The sequence below is a fragment of the Oreochromis niloticus genome, linkage group LG14, assembly GCF_001858045.2.
Source record: "Oreochromis niloticus isolate F11D_XX linkage group LG14, O_niloticus_UMD_NMBU, whole genome shotgun sequence".
Lineage (NCBI taxonomy): Eukaryota > Metazoa > Chordata > Actinopteri > Cichliformes > Cichlidae > Oreochromis > Oreochromis niloticus.
Window position 1 is genome coordinate 25,071,361 of NC_031979.2, and position 20,535 is coordinate 25,091,895.

The 20,535-nt window shown below is 41.0% G+C and overlaps 2 protein-coding genes across 2 annotated transcripts; both read right to left on the minus strand.

Annotated features, from left to right (window-relative positions):
• Positions 1-3,863: 3,863 nt before the first annotated feature.
• On the minus strand, positions 3,864-7,522 carry LOC100691692 (extracellular calcium-sensing receptor-like). Its single transcript, XM_019367160.1, has 8 exons — positions 7,479-7,522; positions 6,797-7,091; positions 6,416-6,705; positions 5,942-6,237; positions 5,469-5,674; positions 5,106-5,327; positions 4,893-5,016; positions 3,864-4,768 (listed from the first exon to the last, which is right to left on the minus strand). Exons 1-8 carry the CDS (start codon positions 7,505-7,507, stop codon positions 3,864-3,866), a joined length of 2,367 nt encoding a protein of 788 aa, XP_019222705.1. The 5' UTR covers positions 7,508-7,522.
• A 6,132-nt stretch (positions 7,523-13,654) lies between these two features.
• Positions 13,655-17,755, minus strand: LOC102079809 (extracellular calcium-sensing receptor-like). The gene is made up of 8 exons (XM_019367250.2): positions 17,338-17,755; positions 16,774-17,068; positions 16,350-16,639; positions 15,830-16,125; positions 15,458-15,663; positions 15,102-15,323; positions 14,880-15,003; positions 13,655-14,754 (listed from the first exon to the last, which is right to left on the minus strand). Exons 1-8 carry the CDS (start codon positions 17,634-17,636, stop codon positions 13,850-13,852), a joined length of 2,637 nt encoding a protein of 878 aa, XP_019222795.2. The 5' UTR covers positions 17,637-17,755; the 3' UTR covers positions 13,655-13,849.
• Positions 17,756-20,535: the final 2,780 nt, after the last annotated feature.

A 20,535-nucleotide genomic window follows, 5' to 3' on the forward strand; every position in this document is an offset into this window, starting at 1 on the left:
GGACCGTCCCCTGCGGCGCCCCTGTGCTGCTCAGGATGTTATCTGAGCGGCAGCTCTTCAGTCGGACATGCTGTGGTCGACTTGTTAAATAGTCCGTAATCCAACCTACCAGTGGGGCGTCCACCTGCATTTCCGTGAGCTTATTCCCCAGCAGTGATGGTCTGATCGTGTTAAAAGCACTGGAGAAGTCAAAGAACATGACCCTCACAGTGCTCCCAACAATGTCCAGATGAGAATAAGCCTGGTCCAGCAGGTAGATGAGGGCATCCTCCACGCCGATACGAGGTTGATAAGCAAACTGCAGGGGGTCCAGCCAGGGCTACACCAGCAGACGCAGATGTTTCAGGATGAGTCTCTCCAGCATCTTCATGACATGTGAGGTCAGAGCCATTGGCCTGTAGTCACTGGGGGTCGACGGGTTGATCTTTTTAGGGACAGGAACCAGGCAGGATTGCTTCCAGAGTGATGGGACTCTCCAGGCTCATGTTGAAGATCCGTTGTAGAACTCCAGACAGCTGGGAAGCACAGCACCTGAGGGCCCTGGGACTGACACCATCAGGGCCAGCAGCTTTGCCGGAGTGGAGTCTGCCCAATTCTTTTTTGATGTCATCTGCTGAGAGGGACAGAGTGAGACAGTCTGAGGGGGCAGGAGAGGGGGGAGGCGAAAGGAGAAGATGGGAAGAGCTGGGTGTGGAGACAGGAGATGCAGGGCAGTCGATTCAATTCAATTCAATTTTATTTATATAGCGCCAAATCACAACAAAAGTCGCCTCAAGGCGCTTTATATTGTACAGTAGATAGCACAATAATAAATACAGAGAAAAACCCAACAATCATATGACCCCCTATGAGCAAGCACTTTGGCGACAGTGGGAAGGAAAAACTCCCTTTTAACAGGAAGAAACCTCCGGCAGAACCAGGCTCAGGGAGGGGCGGCCATCTGCTGCGACCGGTTGGGGTGAAAGAAGGAAAACAGGATGAAAGACATGCAGTCGAACCTATTGAAGTGTAGATTAGGTTGTTAGCACTTTCGACGTCCCCATCCATCCCAACACCTCTCTTTTGTCTCAGGCCAGTGATAGCCCGCATTCCATTCCACACCTCCCTGGTGTTGTTTTCCTGCAGTTTGTTTTCCAGCCTCTGTCTGTAGGACTCTTTACCCTCTGCAATCTTGGCTTTCAGCTCCTTCTGCACCAGTTTCAGCTGATCTCTGTCACCGTTTCTGAAAGCTCTTTTTTTCTTGTTCAGGGTTGCTTTGATGTCTTTGGAAACCCAGGGCTTATTGTTGGGGAAGCACAGAATAGTTTTTTTGGTGACCACAGTGTCAACACAGAAGTTGATATAGTCTGTAACACAGCCTGTCAGATTGTCAATATTGTCCTGATTGGAATCACAAAGAACATCCCAGTCAGTTGACTCGAAGCATCCCTGCAGAGTCTCTTCCGACTCCCTTGTCCACATCTTGGTGTCAGGGTTTCCAGTTTCGTGTCCTCCCCGTCCTGTCAAGTGTAACTGTCCTCAGCTGTGTTCCCTGTGTGCTTCCACTTCCCTCATTACCTTCTGTGTATTTATGTCAGAGTCTCCCTCTGTTCCATGTCGCGTCATCCCTCATGGCTTTGTTTCCCTGTGTTTCTTCGCGTTTCAGTTGATCATTTCCCAGTTTAGTTTAGTTCTCTGTTTTCCCTGTACTCAGGCAATAAAGCAGTGCTTTTGAGTTTATTCCTCATGTTTCAGTGAGTTTGCGTTTGGGTCCAATCCCTGCCTGCACACAGCCGGATCATGACATTTATGCCAACTTATTCCCATGGGAATCATAAATGAAAACTTTTAGTTCTAGTTACTAATTTTTTTTAATTTAATTATTAAACATTTTAATTTTATTTTAGTCAACAGTTACATTTCAAATGGAATTAAATCATTGGAGTTCTCATAAGGTTCAACACTTAAGTTTATAAACTTAAAAAAATGAGGCAATCAGTTGCCTTAATTTTTAAGTTCTGCTAACTTCTTTGGGTTTACAGTGTAGAACCACTGAGGACATCATTTTGAACCCAAAGAAATCAATGTAAAACCACTACTGCATCATGTGGGGTTGCTTTGCAACATGAGTGTTTATACACATTTTGACATTTAAGCTGAGATAACATGAGTCTAACCTAGCTATATGTCATTGATAAAATAATATATAGAGTACTGTAGTTAAATAAAATGTGATTAATTAATGCAGAGCAGCTGGGGAACCTGGCGAGTTGCTGGCTGTTCTGACCAGTGGTGGACCTGTAGCTGAAATGAGCAGAGAGTCCATGATGTGGAGAACAAATCGAGCAGCTCCTCGGTCAGTCATGTCTCCATGTCTTAGTGTCAAGTATGTGTCTTTGTGAATGTCTTTTGGGTTCCTGTTGTACTTTGTCAGTCTCACGTCCCGTGTTCATTGGTTTCAGTTTCACTTCCTCCACATCTCGCTATGTGTGATTATTTCCAGCTGTGCGCTCCTCCTGTTTCTCATTCCCTTCTCCCTTGTGTATTTAAGCCCTGTGTTTTCCTCTGTCCATTGTTGCATTGTACCATCTCAGTACTGTGTGTTTCCTCTGTGCTCCTGGTTCCTATATTTATTTCTCATCAGCTCCAAGTTTCTACCTTCTTTGTTTCTAGTTTTCTGGTTTCCTGAGTTCCTAGTTTCCTAGCTTCTAGTTGTTATGTTTTGTTTCTTGTAACTAGTATTCAAGTTTTTACAGCACAATAAAAGCTGCCTCTTTTAGTTTATCCCTCTGTTTCTCTAGTCCTGCATTTGGGTCCTACATCCTGCGTATCAGTATGTTTCACATGAGCACTCTGTTTTTATACCTTTCTTAGCACAACTAATGCCACACAGTATCCAAAATTCATTTTAAATTTTTTTCACAATGTCACTCTTCAGTAATAATTACATTTAGACATGTTTGTTATTTTGTGTTATTTGTAATACCTTTTATTCGTTTATTGTAGTGTGCTTTCTAAGTTTGTGATTTATAATGATATCATGTAAATGATGTATAAAGCTAAGAACAACTGTACAAATTAACCTTGAATACTTGTTTTGTCAAATCTTAAAAAAACATTTGAAAAATTAAAAGTGGAAAAAAAGGAAGTGAAAAACATTTTTTCTTTCGTTATTTCGCCCAAATATAGATTCAGTGCTAATATTTCTGATATTGCTGCGGTTCATCACTCACTGAAAATATATTTTTGTGACTTGCGAGAATTACAGAATTAGAAACTGTGAATGTTGTGGGAATTCAGTTGATAGCATTATAATTCAATATTAACACACCTTTTCTGTTGCCATACCCCCTAACCAAGCAAATTAGAATGCTGGAATTATGGAGGATAGCTAAATATTTTTTATTCTGTTTTTCAAAACGCTTCTGAACAGTTTTCTGGTGGGATGGTTTCATTGTTCTGCAATGAGAAATCACTGCCGTGTGCTTACCTATGTAGCATTCATGTGTCTGGCACATTTCAGGGTAACATTCAGATGAATGCATGAATCCTAATATCATTTGGAATTTGTACTAGGCATATGCACACACAGGATATTAAATTTACATTTGGAACTTTTTCATTACCATTGGTTGTATTGAACAACTCAAAAACAGGACTCAGAATAAGATATTGTTATCATGAAATGTGAATTTTATTTTTGTGCCTTGAAAAAAATAAATCTCACACAAATACATTAAAAGATACTAAATCATACAAAAATTATTATTAAAAAAGCACAGATTAAGTATTTGATTTGAGTTGAAACTGAAAATCAAGAGCTTGTGTTGAAGAAGTATGTTTTGAAATTCTTATCGCCATCTTAAGTATGAAACCTCTAAATCTTATGATACATTTTTATTCATAACGTATTTCTTGGTGTTCTTCTCAGGCTTAAATATTATGATGAAACACTTTGGAGCAAATATACACATTATTAGTCCAAAGCTGGAGGCCAGAATGGCAAAAATCTCCACAACTACAGTGAATTTCCCAGGAGAGCTGACATATGCTGGGATAAAGGTGATCCACACTGCACAGAATATCAACATGCTGAAGGTGATAAGCTTGGCTTCATTAAAATTATCAGGTAATTTGCGGGCTAAGACAGCTAAAACAAAACAAAAGGCAGCAAGTAGGCCTATGTAACCGAGCACAGCCCAGAAGCCCACAGCAGAGCCTAAATCACATTCTAGTATGATTTTCTCCTTGTATGCGGTTAGATTTTTAATTGGGAATGGAGGCCTAAGTACCAACCAAATAGTACATATTAAAACTTGAATGAAGGTGAAAGACACAACAGTCATTCTTTGTTGTGGAGGACCAAACCATTTCATGACATTGCTTCCTGGAAGCGTAGCTTTAAAAGCCATTAAAACCACTATAGTTTTCCCAAGTACACAGGAAATACAGAGTACAAAGGTGATGCCAAATGCAGTGTGACGCAGCATGCAGGACCAATCAGATGGTGCTCCAATGAAAGTTAATGAACATAAGAAACATAGAGTCAGTGAGATGAGCAGCAGGAAGCTCAGCTCAGAGTTGTTGGCTCGGACAATTGGAGATGTCCTGTGATGAAAGAATACAGCCGCAGTCATAATGGCCAGACAAGCACCAAGAACTGAAAATGCAGCGAGGATGATTCCAAGGATGTCTTGAAATGAAAGAAATTCTACAGGCTTAGGGATACAAGTGTCTCTCTTTGCATTAGGCCAGAATTCCTTGTGGCAGGGTAAACATTCAGTTGAATCTGAATTAAAAAACATAAATAAATAAAGAGAGACGGAAAGATGACTTCTACCAATAATTCCTTCAATGTCTCTCTTATGCATAGTAAAATAATTTCAAATATATGTTAAATCATTTTATTTTACCTGTTGTATTACTAGTCTCTCCTTCAGGACACAGTATACAGTCATAGCAGCAGATGGGTTTTGCTTTCTGCAGCACTTTACGAGTTCCTGGAGGACAACTGGCACTGCACACTGACACTGGCACCTGTGAGAGATAAAGCCAAAACAAAAGACGGAAATATAAATGCGCAATCCTCCAAAGTGCAGTGTGGTTCTTGTCTTTTGATTCATTACTTGGGTGCAATCCTCCATCCAGGTTATGTTCCGGTTGATCTGAAACTCTTGGCCCATTGGCAGTGATGCATCATAAAGCCCTACTGTTACCAACTCTGTTTTTCCAGTTTCACTCTTCTGCCAGTTAACCAACTCGTAAATCGCCACAGGATCCCCATTAGCATTAAATGACACACCATAACCATTTCGGGAAAAATTTACTTTCTTCAGCTCCGCTAAAATCTTTAAGATAGAAAGCAAGAGAAGAGAAAGAAAAAAATGGAAATATTTTAGAACTACTAGTATTTGATTTCATGAAGAATACCTTAGTGGTAAAAAAAACAAGCAAAAAGAAACTGGCATTATTATTTAATTTGAGCTGACCTGTTTGGACTCTAACTTGGTTAGTTTGTCACACTTAGCTATGCCATTGGTTCTCTGACACACTGTATTATGGATGGCATGTGCTATTGCATACACAGCCTTGTACACCATGTTAGTAATTCTGAGCTGAGATGTGTCAGTATACGGGATTTGAAGATTCTGTATGTCTTCAGTTCCATCACATATCTTCTTGTCTACAACAGGACCTAAACAATAGAGGACACAGGGAATGTTTCATCACTGCAAGATTTTAAATTTCATTAACACATTTTCATTTGTCATGTATTTACTAAATCATATTAGTATGAAATTCCTTAATAGACAACGAGTCACATTTTTAAAATGGGACAAAATCACTACATTAACTGAGTGCCCAAACCTCACCCCAGAGATCAGAACATAAGGTTTCAATATTATTTAACCTTATACTTGTGCAAAACAACAGTTGCTAAAGATCAGAAGGATTTTCTCACTTTTTTTCATTTTGCAGTTGAACGATTCCTCCCAGAACTCAGTAAGCATAGGGGATGTAGCTACTTGAGAGGGAGACAAATTAAGCAGGAAATCTCTGAAACCAGGGATTACAGACTTCTGAATCCCAAATCCAATGGCCCCAGCACAGAAACTGTACCTCATTAATTCTGTGTTGGTTACCCATGCCTCACTGCCTATCCACTGGCGAGGTAGAAAAGGCTCATGTGAAAGCTCCTCCAGCAGGACCCTCATGTCCCCAGGAGCTGCAAATGCCACAATAACCACTGCTGTAGACCTTAAGAAAGAATGCAATACATTTAGAAATGTCTTCTTTTTTTACAAGAATTAATCTAATTGTTTCAGTTTGCTATATGACAGTAGTAAATAAATACACAAAACGATAAACAGAATTAATGGATGGATGGATTTCTTTAAGCAAATCTCAATCTAAGCAAAATCTGTCATATAGAGACCTGCGGATAACATCTGCTACTTCTTGGATCCTGCTATGTGGGTGAGTCCGATAGAAAGATACAGAATATTCCACACAGATCCCCTCTTTTTGTGCTGATTCTAGAAAAGATGCCATGCCACTATTTCCATAATCTGAATCTGAACGAACAGCACCTATCCAAGTCCAGCCAAAGTGCTTTACCAGCTTGGCTAGCGCTTCAGCTTGGAAACGATCACTGGGGATTGTTCTGAAAAAATTTGGGTACTGCTGCTTGTCAGACAAACATGCGCAAGTGGCATAATGGCTCACCTAAAGTAAAAGAGGAAACAAAACTCTTTTTAGGATGGCACAATCAAAACTTATTTGCATGCTTATTAGAAATACAAAGATTGCCATTTACTTGAGGAATATTAAAAGACCCAAGGATGCGTGACATGCTGATGGATGGTGTAGACCCAGACTCACCAACAATAGTCATCACCATACCAGATTGTGAGCAGTTGCCACCTGTGTAAAACACAGAGTCCAAGCTATTTAACAACTGAAATGCCACATGCACTGCCACGGGCACTGATGAACATGAGTCAAAGATCTGATACCCGAGCCTTATCCCGGGCAGAAGCTCTGTGCTGTTGTTAATCTCTTCAATGGCAAAAACCATTGCTCGTGAGAAGCGCAGCTCACGGGTATCAATGCTGTAAAAAGAACATCAACTCCCTGTTAGAATCTACACCACATAGATTTAGGATAGTTTAGCTTCAACATAAAAAAGACAGTAGGGAACTAATAACTGCAATTCATTTGAGGATAAAATATAAGGGTTAAATTCATCACAAGAGAGCAGTAACTGAATTCAAAACAAGGTAACAAGGCATTCATAAAAGAGTTAACACAGTATAATTTTTGTTTTGAAGAAAATAAAGTGTCAGTATCCGTATTTTTAAAACTGTGGATTTAGCATACATTGCAAAATGAATAAATACTACTACTATAAATACTACTAATACATGGCACTACACAAAAAGACCACAACACTATTGAACATCATACAGGTTTGTCACCCAGTTCTTCCACTTACTGACCTCCCACTGCATCTTACTGGCTCAGGCATGGTAGTGTAGTCATGGTTTACTGTTTGCATGAAGTAGTGAATGGAGAAAACACCACCAATAACATAGTCCCCGTCCACTGAAAATGCAGGGAGACGAGTGCTACCCTGCAGCTTACATTTCACAGAAGAAGCCACAGATCTATCCTGAGCCTCTGTAGGCATTTGATCCAGACCATCTAGATATAGATCTAAGGCAAGAGCTGATTTCAGCTCAAGCAAACACAGATATAATTTCAAACAAATAAATACAGCTGACAGCTCCATCCCGCCTGATGTCAGGCATCTGTTATGGGTGTGTTTTCACTCATTTATATAGTTATTCAAAGGCTGTGCTACGTGTCCATCATGGCATGGTGTTATAGTGGTCTTTGAGTCATAATATTCTATGATCTATATTTTACAACATCTAAGGTGTTGAAAATATCACGTAAATTTAAAGTATTGTGGAAAAAAGTATGAAATTACTATGTGAGAACAAGTAATGTCAATGTAATTACCAAAAGTAATAATAATAGACAACCAATCGATTTGGTTATTGTGCTTACATTACTAGCTATTACTATTACTGTTAGATTATAATTATGTGATAGTATTTTTACATTAAGTATTTAGTTTTTTTAGTATTTTTATCTTAAAGTATAACCTTAACTATTTTAAATAAACCTCAAGTATATTAAATGAATCTCAAATATAGAGAAGAAACTCTGAATATATTGAATGAAACTTGACTATATAGAATGAAAGTCTGAATACATTAATAAAAATATGAATTTATTGAACTACCTTGAATATTTCAGTTCAGTTTCAGTTTTATTTGCAAGTCATATGTTAGTTAGCACAGGGTCAGCATTGCAATTAAATCTGTTTGACGAGCAGAAGACTCAGATGTCACTCAGCAGTATAATACAGTAAAAAATATTACATATGTATTTATATATATATACATATGGCAGTTAGTACACTATCGCACAGAGTAAGGGTTTTTATTTTTATTTAAATACTAATCAAAATGGAGTGACCAGTGCAGAGTGTAGTATGAACTTGGGAAATTGTAGCACAGCTTCTGTGCGCATCCTGTGAAGTGTGATGTATGTGTGTTTAACTGTTGTAGTTGAGGTTTCGAATGGCTTGATGGTAAAAGCTGTTGTTGGGTCTTGTAGTCCAAGCAGACAAACTCCTGTAACGTCTGCCAGATGGTAACAAGGAGAACAGCTGGTGTGCTGGGTGGCTGTGGTCCTTGCTGATGCTGTGTGCTTTACCGAGGCACTGTTGAAGATAAATGTCCTGAATGGCAGGAAGCCTCATGCCAGTGATGTGCTCTGCTGCCTTCACCACCCTCTGTAGTGATTTACGGCTGCTGGTAGAGCAGCTTCCATACCAAACTGTAATGCAGCTCGTCAGCAAGCTTTCGATCGCACACCTGTAGAAATTTGAGGTGATGTTGGCATTCAGGCCAAACTTCTTCAGCCTCCTCAGAAAGTAGAATCGCTGGCAAGCTTTCCTGATTGCAGTGTCTGTGTGAAGGGTCCAGGAGAGATCCTCGGTGATGTTGACTCCAAGAAATTTGAAGTTGCTGATCCTTTCGACCTTGACACCGTTGATGTGGATGGGGCCGACTGATCGTTTCCGGTAGTCCACTATCATTTCTCTTGTTTTGCTGACTTCGAGAGACAGGTCATTGTCTGTGATGAGGCCTATGATGTTTGTGTCATCCGCACACTTAATAATGGTGTTGGACTTATGTTTAGCGACACAGTCATGCGTGAACAAGGAATATAGGAGGGGGCTAAGCACACAACCCTGTGGCGTACCTGTGTTTAGGATGCGTGATGAAGTGGTGTGCTTACCAACTCTCACAACCTGGGGCCTGTTTGTGAGGAAGTTCAGAATCCATCTGCAGATTGGTGTTCCCAGCCCAAGGTCGATGAGCTTCGAGGAAAGTTTTGAGGGGATGATGGCGTTAAATGCTGAGCTGTAGTCGATGAAGAGCATTATTGCATATGTATTAACTTTTTCCAGGTGAGTGAGGGCAGTGTGCATTGTCAGGGAGATGGCATCCTCAGTGGCTCTGTTTGTTCGATAGGCAGATTCCTGAAGAGGGTCCAGATGTCAGGGAGGGAGGAGCAGATGTGACCTTTGACTAGCCACTCAAGGCACTTCATGATGACGGATGTCAGTGCAATAGGACCGTGGTCATTCAGACAGGAGACCACTGACTGCCTCAGGGAGAGGTTGAAGATATTGGTGAACAGCTTGTTGGCGCACGCTCTGAGAACCCAGTCTGGGATGCCGTCTGCTCCCAGAGCTTTGTGAGGATTGACCTTTTTGAAAGACCATCTCACGTGTTCTGTTTTGAGTGTTAGAGCTATAGCCTCACTGTCTTCCTGAGGGTAGAGGATGTGCTCTTTGTTGCCTCATCAGCAAGAGACGGGGTGGGCTGAACACTGCCTGCTTTCCTTCTTGTAGTCAGTGATGCAGCTCAGTCCATTCCACAGTCACCTGGGGTCAAAGCTGTGGTAAATGGACTCAACTTTGTCCCTGTAGTCCTTTCTGGCCTTTTTTTATGGACTTTTGAAGGTCATACCTGGCTGCTTTATATGCATCAGCATCCCCTGAGTTAAAGGCAGAGGTCCGCACCTTGAGCTTAACACGAATGTCTTTATTTACCCAGGGTTTCTAATTTGGATATTTGCAGACGGTGGTTTTGGTGATGATATCGTCCATGCATTTTTCAATATATCCAGTGACAGAGTCTGTGAGTTCACTGATGTTGCCATCAGCTGCCATCAACTTTCTTTATGTTGGCTCTTTTGAAGTCTCCATGCACAATAAAGACAGCTTCAGAATTTTTGTTCTCAAGTCCAATAATGATCTCATACAGTTCATCCATAGCTCAGTTTCAGTTTTCAGTTTTATTTGTCATATGCAAGTTAGCACAGGTTTAACATCGCAATGAAATGTATTTGACGAGCAGAAGACAGGCACTCAGCAGAATGGTACAGTAGAAAATAAAATAAAATAATAAAAAATAATAGAAAAATAGTAAAGAGCAAAATATTAATAAGATGCAGTAAAAGAAAAAAGAGATTTTCAGTTAACTGACTAAATATATATATATATATGTATATATAAATATATGTACACACTAGTGATTAAATAAGAAAATCCTAAATCTTAAATAGGAATGTGAGGGGGGGACAATAGGGATATTGCACAGGAATGAGCACCAATACAAACTAAACAGTACAGAAGTTTTTTTTATTTTTTTGTGGCAGTTGTTACAGTATTGCACTTTTTTAAAATATAAATATCAATAAAGTGGAGTGACCAGTGCAGATTAAACAGAGTACTTGTGAAGCTGCAGGGTAGCTTCTGAGTGCGTCCTGTGGAGTGTGCTGTGTGTGTTTAACTGTTGTGGTTGAGATGTCGTATGGCTTGATGGTAGAAACTGTTTTTAAGTCTTGTAATCTGAGCAGACAAACTCCTGTAACGTCTGCCAGATGGTAACAAGGAGAACAGCTGATGTGCTGGGTGGCTGTGGTCCTTGATGATGCTGTGTGCTTTACCGAGGCATCGTTGAAGATAAATGTCCTGAATGGCAGGAAGCCTCATGCCAGTGATGTGCTCTGCCCTTCACCACCCTCTGTAGTGATTTACGGCTGCTGGCAGAGCAGCTTCCGTACCAAACTGTAATGCAGCTCGTCAGCAAGCTCTCGATTGCACACCTGTAGAAATTTGAGGTGATGTTGGTGTTCAGGCCAAACTTCCTCAGCCTCCTCAGGAAGTAAAGCCGCTGGCGAGCTTTCCTGATTGCAGTGTCTGTGTGAAGGGTCCAGGAGAAGTCCTCGGTGATGTTGACTCCAAGAAATTTGAAGCTGCTGACCCTTTTGACCTTGACACCGTTGATGTGGATGGGCTGGTGTTCCCTGACTGGTCGTTTCCGGTAGTCCACTATCATTTCTCTGGTTTTGCTGATGTTGAGAGTCAGGTTATTTTCCAGACACCACTAGTACAGTACCATCACCTCCTCTCTATAGGCCGTCTCATCATTGTCTGTGATGAGGCCTATGATGGTTGTGTCATCCGCAAACTTGATGATGATGTTGGACTCGTGTTTAGCAACACAGTCGTGTGTGAACAGGGAATATAGGAGGGGGCTAAGCACACAACCCTGTGGCGTACCTGTGTTTAGGATGAGTGATGAGGAGGTGTGCTTACCAACTCTCACCACCTGGGGCCTGTTTGTGAGGAAGTTTAGAATCCATCTGCAGATTGGTGTTCCCAGCCCAAGGTCGACGAGTTTCGTGGCAAGTTTTGAGGGGATGATGGTGTTAAATGCTGAGCTGTAGTTGATGAAAAGCATCCTTGCATATGTATTCCCTTTTTCCAGGTGAGTGAGGGTGGTGTGCGTTGCCAGGGTGATGGCATCCTCTGTGGCTCTGTTTGTCCGATAGGCAAACTGAAGAGGGTCCAGTGTGTCAGGGAGGGAGGAGCAGATGTGACCTTTGACCAGCCGCTCCAGGCACTGACGGATGTCAGTGCAACAGGACGGTAGTCATTCAGACAGGAGACCACTGATTTTTTGGGAACAGCTGTAGCTTTACCAGCATTTGGAGGGATGTAAACAACTGAAAGGAGAACTGAACTGAACTCCCTCGGAAGGTAAAAAGCTCTAACTTTGATGGTCAGCAGCTTGAGGGTCTGGTTCGGCTTCTCTGTCTGGTTCGGCTCAAAACTCTGGTGTTCCCCCCTTTTGTTTTATAGAATGTACCTCGAATATATTGAATGAAACTGAAATATATGAAATAAACCACTAATATACTGAATGAAAGTCTTAATATATAGAATGAAAATGTTACAGAGGCTCTTGCACCAGCTTGTGTTTCAGATGTGTAATATTATAAAATGTGACGTTGCTATAAGAAGTAGCACTATGAATAAGTGAGCAAGGGTGCAGCATTCCTAAGTAATGAATTCATAGTTGTAGGCTTGTACTGTATAAACTAATACTTGTAACCATGTTCAGTATTGTACTAAAGATACTTTTACATCACCTAAGTCTGTATGTACTGAACGTTTAGCTGACCTTTAGCAGTGCTAAAAGAGAAATATGTGTAATGAAATTCAAATTTCCTTTTCTTTCAGCAACATAGGGTTATCACAAGGGATTGATAATAAACTAGACTGGGTTAAAAATACCACTACATGCTACAGGAGGGCCAGAGTCATCTCTATTTTCAGAGGTGGCTAAGGTCTTTTAACATGTGTTGGCAATTCTCAGGATGTTTTATGAGTTTGTTGTGGCCAGTGCCATGCTGTTGCATGCTGGGGCAGCAGGTTGAGGAATCACAGATGCCAACAGACGCAATAAACTGATCCAGAAGGCCAGTACTGTTGTGGGGATAGAGCTGGACTCCCTTAACTTGATGTTAGAGAGGCAGATGTTACCGAAGATAAGGACTGTGACGTCAGTTTCTTGATCATTAATATGCAAATGGTAATGACAACTCCCCACTAATGACTTGGGGAATGGCTGCAATCACAGCATTGTAAGATGGTGAAAAATGTAACCTTGGGCCTCCTCCTCAATTCAGAGATGTTCTTTCCCTTTTTGCATAAATGGCCTCCTTGACTCCTCGCTCCAACAGCGTTCCTCCCTATCCAGGATGTGAAAATTCTCATCATTAAAAGAGCGGCCACTGGCATCTAGGTGTAAATAGACTGCAGAGTCATGGCCTGACAAAGTAGCTCTTCAATGTTGTGCCATCCACTTAACCAGAGGATGTCTGATTTCCCCGATGTATAAATCATGGTAAATCTCCTGGCACTTAGGGGTTTGCACTTAGGTAGCAGTTGTCCTTCTTCTCCCCTTTATTGCCTGGAGCATTCTTTAGGTGCCTTCCCAGACTTGACAAATGTACAGATGGGATAATCATATTTACTCAGGGCCTGCTTGATATGATGTTCACTTGACCCAGCTGTCATAGCTAATTATGGGCTAACCTCCCTTTTATCAAAAAAATTCTTAAAAGAGTAGTTGCAAAACAGCTAACTGATCATCTGCAGAGGGATGGTTCAAACAATATCAAACAACTCAAAAAAGGACTCAGAACAAGATACTGTTATCATGAAATGTGACTTTTATTTTTGTGCCTTGAAAAAAAAATTACCTTAATCAATTGCATTGAAAAATAGTAAATGATTCAGAAATTCAGAAATTGACATTTTGAAAATCTTAAGGTAAATATTTGATTTCACTTAAAACTGAAAATCAAGTGATTTGCTGATTGTGTTGAAGGTGTATATTTTGAAACTACTGTTGCCATTTTAAGTGCGAAACCTCTAAATCCTATCCTTATTCATGACGTATTTCTTGGTGTTCTTCTCAGGCTTAAATATTATGATGAAACACTTTGGAGCAAATATACACAGCATTAGTCCAAAGCTGGAGGCCAGAATGGCAAAAATCTCCACAACTACAGTGAATTTCCCAGGAGAGCTTACATATGCTGGGATAAAGGTGATCCACACTGCACAGAATATCAACATGCTGAAGGTGATAAGCTTGGCTTCATTAAAATTATCAGGTAATTTGCGGGCTAAGACAGCTAAAACAAAACAAAAGGCAGCAAGTAGGCCTATGTAACCAAGAACAGCCCAGAAGCCTACAGCAGAGCCTAATGCACATTCCAGTATGATTTTCTCCTTGTATGTGGTTAGATTTTTAATTGGGAATGGAGGGCTAAGCACCAACCATACAGTACATATTAAAACTTGAATGAAGGTGAAAGACACAACAGTCATTCTTTGTTGTGGAGGACCAAACCATTTCATCACATTGCTTCCTGGAAGTGTAGCTTTAAAAGCCATTAAAACCACTATAGTTTTCCCAAGTACACAGGAAATACAGAGCACAAAGGTGATGCCAAATGCAGTGTGACGCAGCATGCAGGACCACTCAGATGGTGCTCCAATGAAAGTTAATGAACATAAGAAACACAGAGTCAGCGAGATGAGCAGCAGGAAGCTCAGCTCAGAGTTGTTGGCTCGGACAATTGGAGATGTCCTGTGATGAAAGAATACAGCCGCAGTCATAATGGCCAGACAAGCACCCAGAACTGAGAGTGTAGCCAGGATAATTCCTAGGAGATCTTGAAATGAAAGAAACTCTACAGGCTTAGGGATACAAGTGTCTCTCTTTCTATTAGGCCAGAATTCCTTGTGACATGGTAAACAATCAGCCGAATCTGATTGAAATAAATACATAAATTAAAAACAAGAATTATAAGAATTGTAATATTTCAATCATTCATATTATTGTAGATATCTACCCTATCACATTTTACATGCGTGGGCAAAAATATTATTTTACCTGTAATATTACTTATCTCTCCCTCAGGACACGGTATACAGTCATAGCAGCAGATGGGTTTTCCTTTCTGCAGCACTTTACGAGTTCCTGGAGGACAACTGGCACTGCACACTGACACCGGCACCTGTGAAGACATAAAGGCTATGTAATAACTGCAAATATTTGCTATGATTATGTTTACCAAAGTTTTATTTGCCAGACTCTTGTCCTTTTACTCGTTACTTTTGTGCTACCCTCCATCCAGTTTATGCTTCTGTTAATCTGGAACTCCTGGCCTGCTGGCAGTGATGCATCATACAACCCTACAGTTACTATCTCAGTTATGCCAGTCTCAGTTTTCCACCAGTTAACCAACTCATAGATAGCCACAGGATCCCCATTAGCGTTAAATGACACATCATATCTGTTTTGGGAAAAATTTACTTTCTTCATCTGAGTCAAAACCTGTGAAATTATAAAAACAGAAAAAGGGAGGGGAAAGAAAGAAAAACAGCACAAATTAATTCATATTTGATTTCATTCAATGTACATTAGAGATAACAAAAAACATTAACACGGACTTGTTCATTTCAACTGACCTGTTTAGACTCTAACTTGGTTAGTTTTCTACACTGAGCTGTGACATTTTTTCCATGGCATACTGCATTATGAATGGCATGTGCTATTGCATACACAGCCTTGTACACCATGTTAGTAATTCTGAGCTGAGATGTGTCAGTATATTGGCTTTGGAGATTCTGTATATCTTCAGTTCCATTACACATATCCATGTCTCCAACAGCACCTAAAACATGAACAGATGTTTATACTATTAAAAGTCAAAACAAATTTCAGACCTCTCTTATTTGATGCATTTAACCAATCAAGTTAGCATTTATCACGGACAGTAAATCAGAACAGTTCCAATGGTGAAATTCTATGAGTAACCAAATTCGTTGAATTAAAGTTACTTTTTTTCATTTTGCAGTTGAATGCATCCTCCCAGAACTCAGTAAGCACTGCAGAGGCACCAACTTGAGAGGGTGAGAGATTGAGTAGAAACTCTCTGAGACCTGGGATTACAGATTTCTGAATCCCAAATCCAATGGCCCCAGCACAGAAACTGAATTTTGTTAATTCTGGACTGGTTACCCATGACTCACTGCCTATCCACTGGCGAGGTGGAAAAGGCTCACGTGATAGTTCCTCCAACAGGATCCTCATGTCTCCTAAAGCTGCAAATGCCACAATAACCATAGCTGTGGACCTTGAGAGACAACATAATATATTAGAAAGATTTTCAACTATATTTATTTAAGTAAGTTATTGATAAATGGTAAATGGATGGGTTCATATTTAGCACTTTTCTACTATACCTGACTAGTCAAAAAACTTTATACAACATATTATTGTGGTATTTGACAGCATAAAATATTTATCTTTAGGAGAATAAATTAATTGCCACACAAGTCATTTCTGTCATGTAGAAACCTGCGGATAACATCTGCTACTCTCTGGATCCTGCTCTGTGGGTGGGACCGATAGAAGGATACAGAGTATTCCACACAGATCCCCTCTTTCTGTGCTGCTTCTAGAAAAGATGCCATGCCCTTATTTCCATAATCTGAATCTGACCGGACAGCACCTATCCAAGTCCAGCCAAACTGTTTTACCAGCTTTGCTAGTGCACCAGCTTGAAACTGGTCACTGGGGATTGTTCTGAAAAAATTCGGGTACTGCTGCTTGTCAGACAAGCATGCACATGTGGCAAAGTAGCTCACCTAAAGTGATAAAACAAAACAAAAATCAAATAAATTAATTAATTAATATAGCAGTGTAACAATGTACTGCAGTGTTAAAGTCATGCACAGGCATATTTTAAAGTCAAACTTTATCCAGAAATTCAAATATTTACTTGAGGAATGTTAAAAGAACTGATGACTCGTGACAAGCTGATGGATGGTGTAGACCCAGACTCACCAACAACAGCCATCACCATACCAGATTGGGAGCAGTTATTGCCAATGTAAAACACAGGGTCCAAGCTATTTAAAAACTGAAATGCCACATGCACCGTCACAAGCACTGATGCACATGAATCATAGATCTGATACCCCAGTTTGATTCCAGGCAACAGCTCTGTGTTGTTGTTAATCTGTTCGATGGCAAAGACCATTGCACGTGAAAAGCGCAGCTCACGTGTATTAATGCTGGAGACAGATAATTATGTCACTGTTTTAATTTGAATCAGGTTAAATTACAACAGAACAGAACAGAATATACAGTCTAGGAAGATTTAGAGTTTGCAGCTATGAACATTTATTTATTGTATTTTTTTTTAATCAAAGGTTACATTAGAAATTAATTTCAGCACACAGTTATGGAAAATCAGTACAAAATAGGCAATAATGGATCTTGAGCATAATGTTAGAATATTTTTTTCCTCACACAGAACAACATACTTCTCTCTCTTACTAACCTCCCTTTGCATCTTACTGGCTCAGGCATGGTGGTGTAGTTACTGTCAACTGTGTGAATGTAGGAGTGAATGGAAAAAATACCACCAATAATGTAGTCTCCATCCATTGAGAATGCAGGTGGACGAGTGCTATTCTGCAGCTTGCATTTTACAGGTGAATCCACAGTATCAACCTGATCATCTATAAGTGTAATCTTTTGATTGAAAGGATCTAGGGACACACCCAAGGCAAGAGCTGTGGTCAGGTGAAACAAACAAAAAGTCAATATCAAACTAACAAAAAGAGCTGCTATCTCCATCCCTGCTTGATGTCAGGTGTCTGTATATGGGTGTAAGCGTGTTTACACTGGTTTTTATAGGTCTTAAGAAAAAAGTCTTTTGTTCTACCCCTAAAAAGAACATGCCCATTACCGAGATCTATGCATAAATAATTTCTACTGGTCATATCTTATCTCATACTGGTTCTCCTCCAGCAAACTATTTCTCTATTTAAATATGATTTTCTGGGTTCTAAATAGTTGTTTGTAACAATAATAAATTTCAAGATTCATTGCTTCACTTCAGTTATTTTAAAAATACAATACAGAAAATTTGTTATAATGCTATAAAAAAAAACTTACCTCTGCTTTACCTTTAAAATTAATTTCTCTGGAATTAGAATTAAAAACAGACAAATTTTAAGAGTAAATGTTTGCTGGCAAACACTGGTCAAGCAAAACATGATCCCCCACTCATTTCTTTGTTTGTAATATGCAAAACAAAACATGTTTTAAATTCTCGATGATACAATATACATTTAATATTAATTTAATGTGATCCTGGCTACAGTCTCAGTTCTGGTTATAGTAAAGTGAACAAAACCATGTCTCCCATCAAACCCCCAAATATGTTAGTATGTCTGTGAAGGTTCTCTGTCATCCAGGTCATTGTAGTCTAGGAGCTTGGAAAGAAAAGCATCTGGACTTCTTTAAGTTGCTTTAAGACATTTCACGTCTCATCCAAGAAGCTTCTTCAGGTCTAAGGTCAAATGGTGGAGTCCCACCATTTGACCAAAAGAGGGACATGAACCCCATGTTGATCCTCTACCTAATCACACGAGCCAAGGTATGAAAATGGGTGTGGATCACAATCAGCCAAGGTTTCGGGTGAACCCACTGTGAAACCTAGCCACACCCTAGCATGTGATTTCCTGATGTCCAAAGGACAGGATGTAAGTGGGCGTTAAGGCATCTGGGAGGGGATCTCGAAACTGGATTATAGATGGCAAACAGTGCGTGCCATAAACCACCGCCTCTGTTCAAACATAGTCGTTCACAGTAGACATAGATGGCTTCTTTCACTCCTCTTTCAAACCATCTGTCTTCTCTGTCCAAAATGTGAAGATTGGCATCCTCGAAAGAGTGACCTTTGTCCTTAAGATGCAGATGACAGAGTCTTGTCCGTTTGACGTGGCTCTTCTATGTTGTGCCATGCATTTAATGTAGAGGGCTGAGCATTCCTTGCTACACTGTACAACATATGCTACGTTGCTAAGTTTGTATTTAGGACTTCTGTCTCCTCAAGCTTCTCGTGCTCCTTCTTCCTGATGTTGCTGTCATTCAGAACCGCTACATCTATCAATACGACCGTTTTCTTCTGTTTGTATACCACCTCTATGTCCAGTTGCTTAGTCACTACCATTTTGTTCATCTGTATCTGGAAGTCCCACAGGACTTCCTACAGGACCCTTAGCATTGTCATTTTCCACCACCCTAGGGGGTGTCTCCCAGTTTGACCTTGGGACTTCCAGGCCATATTCGGCACAGATGTTTCTGTATACTATGCCGGCCACTTGGTTATGGCGTTTCATGTATGCCCTGCCTGCTAGCATCTTGCACCCTGCTGTTGTGTGCTGGATTGTCTCGGGGCATCTTTACACAGCCTGCACCTGGGGTCTTGCCTGGTGTGATAGACCCTAGTGTCTATGGATCTTGTGCTCAGAGCTTGTTTCTGTGCTGCCACGATTAGTGCTTCTGTGCTGTTTTTCAGTTCAGCTTTGTCCAGCCACTGGTAGGATTTCTGGATGTTGGCCACCTCCTCTATCTGCCGGTGGTACATACCGTGCAGGAACCTTTCTTGGGTTTCTGCTGCCTGAGGTATTCACTGAGCACGCGGTCAGTTGGGGCCATCTTCCTGATGTATTTGTGAATGTTCGTTGCCTCATCCTGGACTGTGATGCTGTCACTCACTAGTCCCGGCCTCCTTTCCACTTAGCATGCAGCTTCAGGGTGCTGGACTTAGGGTGAAACCCTCCATGCATGGTAAGCAGCTTCTTGGTCTTGATGTCAGTGGCTTCTATCTCCTCCTCCTGGGGGTCCTTGAGGATCAGGACTGTCCGTCCTTCGGTTAGCCATTCCGCGTGTCTCTTGTCAACTAGTAGCTCATTTGTGCTGCCAGGCGCTGATGGAGTGCAGTCAGCCTCTTCAGCCAGTAGACATGAACCATGTTGGGGCCTGGTGCTGTCCAACTCTTCAAACTAGAGAGCCTTTCTTGGATGTCTGTCACTGTGATGATTACAGGACCCTGTACAGGGAGGTTGCTGTGGTCTGCTCTCAGATCCACTAGCCACAGAGCATTGCTGTTATGGGTTGCATCCTTCTCCCCTATGCCCTTCCAATATTGCTCTGTCTCCAGCCTTGGAGGGGCTGTTCTCATGTTGTTCCCCTGCCACTGAGAGTACAACTTGGCTGGTTCTGTGGAGAACAGCTGGTTTATTCTCCTGCCTTCTATCTCTCTGGTGTACCTCTTCAAGCGGATGGCCAAGGCTGTGACTCGTTGCTTGGTAGTTTTCAAGGCCTCAGGTATGGACAGCTTGGTGTACTTCTTAGGCACCTTCTTTGTCACCTTTCTGCAGCTCCAATAGCTGGCTAACCTCTCTCCGTGCTACCTTGATCTTAGACTCTAATCTCCTTCTCCATGGAGGGCACTGCTCCTTGTAGCTGTTCAACTTATAGCCAAGGATCTCATTGATCACTGCTGCCGTGGCGTAATGGTAATGGTGACGGTAGGTATCGTCCGTAGTGCTGCATTCAAATGAGACACGCCCCTAAGATCTTGTGGGATTTCAAGATACAGACATTAATGCATGAAGAAGCATTTCCGCAGGTCCTTCCACCCTGCAGCTGTCAGACTGTACAATGAAAACTGCTCCCAACGAAC

What these genes read in the sequence shown, in the direction of transcription:
- LOC100691692 (XM_019367160.1), bottom strand. Translation starts at nt 7,507, where the DNA reads ATGCCTGAGCCAGTAAGATGCAGTGGGAG. An exon ending in CCAGTAAGATGCAGTGGGAG is followed by an intron (nt 7,092 to 7,478) that starts GTCAGTAAGTGG and finishes TTCTTTTTACAG; the next exon opens with CATTGATACCCGTGAGCTGC. An exon ending in CAACTGCAAAATGAAAAAAA is followed by an intron (nt 5,675 to 5,941) that starts GTGAGAAAATCC and finishes TCTATTGTTTAG; the next exon opens with GTCCTGTTGTAGACAAGAAG.
- LOC102079809 (XM_019367250.2), bottom strand. Translation starts at nt 17,636, where the DNA reads ATGGAGATAGCAGCTCTTTTTGTTAGTTTGATATTGACTTTTTGTTTG. An exon ending in GTAGCAGATGTTATCCGCAG is followed by an intron (nt 16,126 to 16,349) that starts GTTTCTACATGA and finishes TTGTCTCTCAAG; the next exon opens with GTCCACAGCTATGGTTATTG. An exon ending in AGAGATAAGTAATATTACAG is followed by an intron (nt 14,755 to 14,879) that starts GTAAAATAATAT and finishes TATTTCAATCAG; the next exon opens with ATTCGGCTGATTGTTTACCA.